We start from the raw sequence: 8405 nt of genomic DNA on the forward strand, positions 1-8405 counted from the left end.
GAGCTTTTTATCAATTTCCTATGATTAAAAAGATTGTATCCATTGATTTTGAATCAAAGATCATTTTGCAAAAATGTTTAATAATGTGCCCATCAAAATGAAGATAAAGCGGACATAAAACACAAACATGACCAACTAATAGTAACTGCTACATTTGTTAAAGATTTTACCGAAAACATTATGGTTTTATTACTTTCAACATTCGATTGATTCTTTTATGTCTCAGGTAAGTATTTTGCGTGTCAGATCTTAACATGTTAAGCACGTGTTCTTAATGTTTGTGAAAAGTATCATTTAGACATTTAGTGTGATATTATCATCTACATAAAATTTGTTAATGTTTTGATACATTAAAACACTAATAGTTAAAGTAATACGTATTTGATGATACCCCGTGGGGATAAAACGTGGGGATACCTTACATTTCATCACATTTTACAGCGCTGATTAGAAAAAAAGGTAAGTCTTTCTTTTTTCTAAGAAAAAAATTCGTCATACATGTGTATATTTGTAAAGCTTCATCATTATGTGATCAGTTTATATAAATTTGGTTTGATTTTATGAACATTTGTGACTTATTAAGTAGAACTTTAGTGGTATATTTGTATATTTTTGCATTTGTTCGTGAAAAAGCATTACGTTCGCATAAGACGCTACATGTATAACTCGACATTAAGTAGTTACTTGAGTGCAGTCTAAAATATGATACAATATCCTAACGAAAGAATATCTATCGCATGCGCAGACAATACAACATTTTAAAATGTTATCTTTTCGAGGCATTCTTCCTCCACATGCTATTAACAAAGAAGAATAAATCTTATGATTGTATACTAAAACAAATGTTAAAATCTGTAAGCAAAATTTGGAAAGGTGGTTGTGGTTTCAGGGATTGTTTGAAAAACCAGGTTTGACAATAAAAAACAGAGTGCTGTTGTATTTTGTGAAGAGTGGCGAACTTTCTCACACTTCAACAATAAGAAAACAAATATGTTTTCAAAGTGGGTAAATTTGAAATAAAGAGACACTAAAATATTAAATCGATAAGTCCGATAAGAAAAAGTAAGATAATTATAAATATACGTCCGGACCTGTCAATAAACAGACTTTCAAATATGCCGAGTAGTACATGGCAAGACATACATGTACATGTTGTTCCTTTTGACCATTGCTAGATTTGAAGTAACCAGCAAAGCCTCAACAAGCAACAACACTGGTTCAAATAGTTCTGCTTTTTAAAGTGTAGACCATCAGTATTGTTTACTGTTATCCTGGTAAACCGGTTTGATACTTATTCTCTTGATATAATTAAGACCTCGGTAATTTTTGTTGATATTATTAATGATGCTGATTTATTACCTAAATTCATCATTACGTATATTTTCATTGACGGTTTTCTGATCATTTGATGAACGGGTTCTAGGTTCATGTTTTCGTGTTAGGCGTTTTTTTGTTTGTTTTTTTATTGTTTTATATTTTTCATTCTCTTTTCCTATTCGTATGTATCGTCATTGCCAACTGAACAGTACTATACTCTGTAAATATGTATGGATATTTATCTTAACTCTAGACTCACTCATGTCAATTACTTTATCATCATATAAACCTTACTTACCATATAACCTGTTATTTATTCCAGTTTTACCTACTTCTATTTATCTTATTGGTCGAGTGTGGGGCAACCCCATTCCTCTTACCGTCGTGCCCCTGCACCGTTTTCTTTATTATTTTTAACGTTCAAATTTATTTTCAATTCGATCGCTGATAACATAACCACAGTCCAAATTTTGCTGACAAATTTCCATATTTTACTTCGTATACCATCTTAGATGAATTTTCATTATTATCATAGAATGTCTTTGGTTTGCCAACTGGCAGAAAGGATAAACATTAATATCAGCGTTATTAACTAAAAGTAATTATGTGATTATTGTTCATAGTTTTCTATGCTGTGTTATAGTAACTGCTAAGTTCTGTCAAGACCAACAAGGCAGATTGCCACTAAAACTTGGCAGTTTTGAAATGTTCGTACTGTCGTTATTATCTAATTCAATCATTTAAAGGGTTTTATTTCACTTTTAAACTAATCATAATCAATTCTTAATGATTTTTATGTGTTAAATGGCTTTTAAAGTTGATCGAAACAGAAGAGTAAAATAGAAATAACTTTTTAACGTGGTTTCAGAAACCTAAAGTGTCTTTTTTGCGTTCGTTTACTTCTTTTTCAAATGACAGCATTTTATGCGAACAAAAATCCGATATAGTACTTTATAAATACATTTTGATAAATAAACCTTTAAATCGGGCCATTATTTTCCAAACATTTCAGTGTTCATGTGCAATTGAGTAAATACATTTCTGTAAGAATCTTTTGAATAGTCATACCAACTTCGAAGATAATCAAATATTTAACTTTCCATCACACTTATGTTATGCTCTTCAAAGACCTGAATCACTCCATGTTCATCTTCTTTCCTTCGTTTTTCATTATTGAAGCATTATCATCACAATGGAGTTCAGGAGACTTTTGGTGAGAGTGGCGATCCTCCTCGCCTTTCTTACTTTAACAAATGGGATGTGTCCTATATGTCCGGACAAGGTTCATCCACAAGAGGCATTTTGTGCTGCAGATTTTGGTAAGAAAATTTCTAAGAGAATGATGGGAAAATTTGTCGTGAAATAAGAATCACTGGCAGCCGGTTCTGTTCATAGTTAGTTAAATCAAGTTTTCATTACTCCTTTCTCCAGAAATGACAATATCCATTGATTGTCTACAGCAGGAAGATGATGACAGGTCTTAACCTTATTGTTACAGTGATCAAAGCAACTGTGGATGATTTAACTAACTTCGGGGACGATCCTCTCACCACTGATATCGACCCACAAGACAAATATAAAGTGTTCGTCGAGAAAGTGTACAAGGTTTGTCTGTCATCTTTTAAAAACGTTTTTCGCTTTAATGATGTGCTTTGTATTGCCCAGTTGTATCCATCCAACAACTTTTACCACTCTAGGACCTATGGAGTTATATTTGATGTGGTGGTTTTTTTTTTATAATTCAACACTTTTGAAACATTTCCTTTTGATCATCTAAAAGTTGAATTATGTTCAGATTATCGCTCCCTTTTAGTTGAATTATTTTTTTATGAAAATAGCACATTTTTCTGGAGCAGAGTTCAGATTTGTGTACACATGTACCGGAATCTTTTCAATGTTGTAACAAAAACATAGATTTTTATTTATTTTTAATTCTGGAGGAAAGCATTACTTGTTCAATCTTACATCGAAATACCTTTCCTTGGATGGATCTGGCCAAAACTGAAAGGCACATTCAAATGAGGCTACAAAAAATAATAAAATATCAGTAGCAATCGGAAAAGACTATTTTAAAAGGTTTAAAACATTAACATATTGTACGTCATGTTTTAAACAGAGGTATACCGTATCATAACAGACATCATTTAGAAAATGTAAATAACATTGAACTATTACCGGTAATTACTTTTACGAAATTGATGTTTTACTTGTGCATAATTCCACGCAGCAAATTCGAAAGCACTTAGTTCAAACGATGTTTTCCTTTTTCTCATAATTCCATCTATCAATGATAAGGACTTTAGCAGCGTCACTTAATGTCACATTACCACTATACAAATTGCTGTGAATGTAATCTGTCACATATAGTAATACACTGAACATTATATGATATTTCACGAATGCGCTAAATCTTGGTTCTATGTTTAATTGTTATACTTTCAGGGAAATGTGACAACGGACTGTTACACTTATGTGTGGACACTGCGGGGGTCACTGCCGTGTGGCGTGGAACTTACACTGGAAAAGACGTTCCTTATCAGTGGTCAGTAACGAAATATCCAGATTTTCTTTAATAGAGAATTAACAATATTGATATTTTCCCGTACCTTTAGTGCAGAGTAAAAAACGGTACTTTTTAATATTTTTTCTAAGCATTTCCATGAGAACACGTTTAAACGCTATCATACAAATAGAAAGTATTACCAGTTTCTATATAACCGCTCAGTGAAGATTTCGATATGGCCAATAAATTCGAGAAATCAACTGAAAATAAGGGCAAACGCTGTTTCTGATTATCCAACCAAATAGATATAACTGATGTACAATGAATGCTTTAAATGCATTCAATCTCTATAAAATATACTAAAATCATTTAAAGTGAGGTATCAATATTTGGTTGTAATAAATATTTCTTTTAAATCCTTTATTTGTCAACGTTACCCCATCTTGTATTAACAATCAATATCCTCTCGGGACAGAGACCGGGATTAAACCTAGCATTACAACAGTGCTCCCTAAACATTAAAACACTGCGTTACTATTTTGAGATATCTGACCTTCTCTTATACATTGTAATACATTAATTTGATATACTATATAAGCAAACCTCAAATAACCCCATCCAGGGTTTGGTTTATGTTCACTAACACCAGATACCATAACAAATAAACAAGTAAAGGTTAACAAAACACTTGCAGTTGATCAGTTACATTGAATACCATTAGGACCAGAAATAAGTTATCTCGCTCTCCGTAACATTAATGTTGTGCTTCGTTAAAATGTAAACCAAAACTGTTCAAGAGATTTGGATAATACGATTTGTTGAATTCGTAAACATTAATAATATTGATTCATTATTGTCTAAGATTTAAAGTCGATGGCATAGATAAAAGTAAATTAATATAGATAATTATCATGAATGTTTGTATACACCACAGAAATAACCTAAACATATAAAACAGAGAATACCAAAGTTTAAGCAAAACTGCAGTTCGAATAAAAGTTTCCTTGAGAACATTTTTCTTGGTTAAAATGAATAGACCACTTCAGGGCTGAAGCGATAGTTCGAACGCCAAACCATGAAAACGGTGTTTGATAGACTGTATTTCTTATTATCAAACTAATGAGGAGGGGAATATAAAAAGAACAGTTCTTGGGTCTTGTGTTCGACTTCTATATATATTTAAAAATTATAGAAACGAATAAAGTAAAAATAAAAATAAATGATATTTATTCATTTTTTTGTGAACTATAACAGTTTATTTAGGACTATTCCCTATGTATATAGCGCTTTTAAACGTATAATGAAAATCTAACCCATTAAACTGATGTCACCTAACACGCGCAGAGATTTATGAGAGAAAAAAATCTAAAAATTGTAAAATCCATTCCTATGTCGTCCCCATCTTCTCAAGTAGTCCCACATTAACAGTTCATGATAATGGATGTATCAAGCTACACGTAGGCGGCATTAAGTTGTCTAGAATCCAGATGATAAAATGAATCTTTCTTTTAAACTTTAAAACATCAGGGACATTATTAGCTTAACGTCAATCTCTGTCGTATTGTCTAAAATAGATGTCCTCTTCCAATTGATGTGTATTTGTACATCGCAGGTGTTATTGAGGAAGGCGTACTCATAATGGACGCGTGTGGCCTCCATGAACCCTGGGATGACGTCACCAGTCATATGAAAATTGGTGTCAATAAGCGGTATGAGAAGAACTGCCAATGCGAGGTAGGTAAAACAAACTTTCATTAATTGCTAATTAATGTATCCTTGATTAGATAACATATAATTGTCACTTAAAATACAAAGTTAGAAAATAATTATTGAAAATTAAGTTTGCTTATTTACTTAATTGGCCTGTGTTGACTTTTTCAGTTTATGTTTCCGTATTCCGATTAATTTATATGTTGTCAAAACATTAAACAATGCATTAACCAATCGGAATCAAGAATATGTATAGTATCAGAAAAAATTTCTATGGGTTATTGACAGACTAAGAAGAATATATTGCAGCAACATTATCAAAATCACGAACAATTTAGTCAAAACGCAAACATTCATACTTATTCACGTGTTTTCCGCTGTTATATTTCTTTTATAAAGAATCTTAATTCAACTATACTTCTATTTCCAGATAAAAAAATATTTAAGTTTGCGTTCATCGAGTTATTCAAACGAAGATAAAAATAAATACCCGACCATAGTTTGTACTGACTCTTTGTAATTGCCTACAAAATTACTTTTATGATAAGTACTGTGAAATCACTAATTTTCGTGTGGTATAAGTTTCGATGACATCTTGGGTAATATTCATTCACGAATTATTAAGAAATTAAGTCCACGAAGCAATTACAATTTGTTGAAACAAATCTTGTTTGAGTAGGGACTCGTAATCAACGAATTCCTGTATTCACGAAGTGGTGTTTTGTCAGGAAACCACGAAATTTGAGCCTCACGAAAATATCCGATTTCACAGAATACGTCTGTATAGACGAGAATAAAAACACTGGGGGTAGCGCCTTACGTTCTTATTATAAGTACTGACATAAATACTAGTAGATTATAGTAATAGGCAAGATAACGAAATGGTCAGTCTCGTGTACGTGTAGTGTAATAAACGATCACCAGCATCATGTTACAAACACAGTACAATAATAACTCATATATTTCCTATATTCTGTATAAATATGCATATTATTACATTACAGATCGGAGATGACAGATGTAAGGTAGACCCAGCCCTTGACAAGTCCTGTTACTGCAAGTACGCCACCTGTGTACAGTTTGCCCAGGCCGGTTGTGCACCCGAGTGTAAATGGAAGCAAAGTCAATCCTTCAGTACCTGCATCACTAATAGCATACCTTGAACTGTACCTGCTTAAGAAGAAACAGTTTTGTCTTTGAACATTTCAAACAAACAGATGTGATTGTAAAAATAAAATAGTATTTTATTGCATCCCAAGAAAATTTCATGTTTTTCTTTCATGCCGGGAGATGTTTGCCAAAGTTTCACTGTTATTATTTAAATCGCCCTGGATGATATAATAGCGAATGTTTAAACAAAGCATACCATATACAAATATTACATCCAATTGTCGAAATTAACACTGGGAAATTATAATATTTTCAGTTGAAGGATGAAAGTTTCACTGGGCACATATTTATCGGAACATTGTGCATGTTATATACAAATATCAATTTAGAACTTTCGGCAATATATTTAGACACACATTCTAGAAAGACGTCTAAAGCGCTCATTTAAAACATGTGTCACGGAGCTCGTTACGTTTCAATGATATCTTCGTCAGACATATATTAGGGCTGTCGCAACACATAGGAAAACCGATATATCGCAATACACGAGCATATCGTATCGTATAACAATGAAACATAGCTGTATTGTAACACTTTTCAAAAAGTTAACTTTATGTATTGACTAGGTGTGATAACTTTGCAAAGTACTACACTTTCGAACAGGGATGCTAATAACCATAAATAAGTCATTGCAAGTGGCAGGAATTAGTTAAAATTTGGTTTATCGAGAACCTGTGTGATCCTTTTTAAATATCATTCAGTTTGATAACATTCTGACAATAGCGTTAAATTGAGCACCCTTTTTCTATGCCAATATATCTAGATATGTATCACAATACATTCCTTCTGTGTAGCAACACAACGTGATACACTCCCGGCGTGTTGCGACACCCATACTACATATACAGCAATGATTCCGATCGCTCATTTTATTAGGAAGTAGATGATTTAGGAAAAATACAAATGAGTAACATCGTTACAATGAATGCTTATATCAGTGCTGTGCATTCGATCATTCGTCATTTTTTATGATTTTATTCAAAACAAACACGTATACTGAAAAAATTTAGCTTCAATGTTTTCTAGCACATGCTATTGGTAGCATAACGGTAAAGGGGAAGTAACTCCTGATTATCTTTATGGCGCGTATTCCTATTTCAAATTTCTTCACAAATATGGCCATACATTAATCGCTATTTGTTAATTTCATTGTCTTATGAAACAACATAAACATAGACATTTTGTGTATCTAAACAACATGAAGGGGAATTTCAGAATAATAATGCATTTGTATTAAACACCTCGAAACAGGTATTTAGTTGGAAAAAAGAAATCTAAAAATTGACACGAAAATATTTTAACCGGTCACTTTATTTGAACATAAAACTACTATTTCTGATCCAATGCCTTAACGCTCTGAATTGCTGTTATATTAGTGTAAACAAACCGTTTTATTTTCCTTAAATCGTAAAAGGTTGTTAGTGGAAATATTTACTTTATCAGGGTCTTTTTTACCTAGTTGACAGCTTAACTACAGAACAGAACGATGCTTGCTAAACCTTATCAACATTATTCATTATATTTACGTTTTCTCTTCCTCTTATGTTCTTTTTTGACTTATAATTTATATTTAACATTAAAAAAGACAGTCAACACAATTTCGTTCAACAATTTGAACAGCGTATTTTCGCGTGCTGATTGGCAAACAAAGTAGTACTTTGAAAGGTGGGGTCAACATTTGGCCCCCACTTTGATTTCTTTTATT

General features: G+C 32.2%; 1 protein-coding gene across 1 annotated transcript; it reads left to right on the plus strand.

Annotated features, from left to right (window-relative positions):
• Positions 1 to 443: 443 nt before the first annotated feature.
• On the plus strand, positions 444 to 6782 carry LOC110461213 (metalloproteinase inhibitor 3-like). The gene is made up of 6 exons (XM_021514584.1): positions 444 to 459; positions 2497 to 2636; positions 2816 to 2922; positions 3760 to 3859; positions 5433 to 5554; positions 6535 to 6782. Exons 2-6 carry the CDS (start codon positions 2510 to 2512, stop codon positions 6691 to 6693), a joined length of 615 nt encoding a protein of 204 aa, XP_021370259.1. The 5' UTR covers positions 444 to 459; positions 2497 to 2509; the 3' UTR covers positions 6694 to 6782.
• Positions 6783 to 8405: the final 1623 nt, after the last annotated feature.

Source organism: Mizuhopecten yessoensis, unplaced genomic scaffold (genome assembly GCF_002113885.1).
Source record: "Mizuhopecten yessoensis strain PY_sf001 unplaced genomic scaffold, ASM211388v2 scaffold10591, whole genome shotgun sequence".
NCBI lineage: Eukaryota > Metazoa > Mollusca > Bivalvia > Pectinida > Pectinidae > Mizuhopecten > Mizuhopecten yessoensis.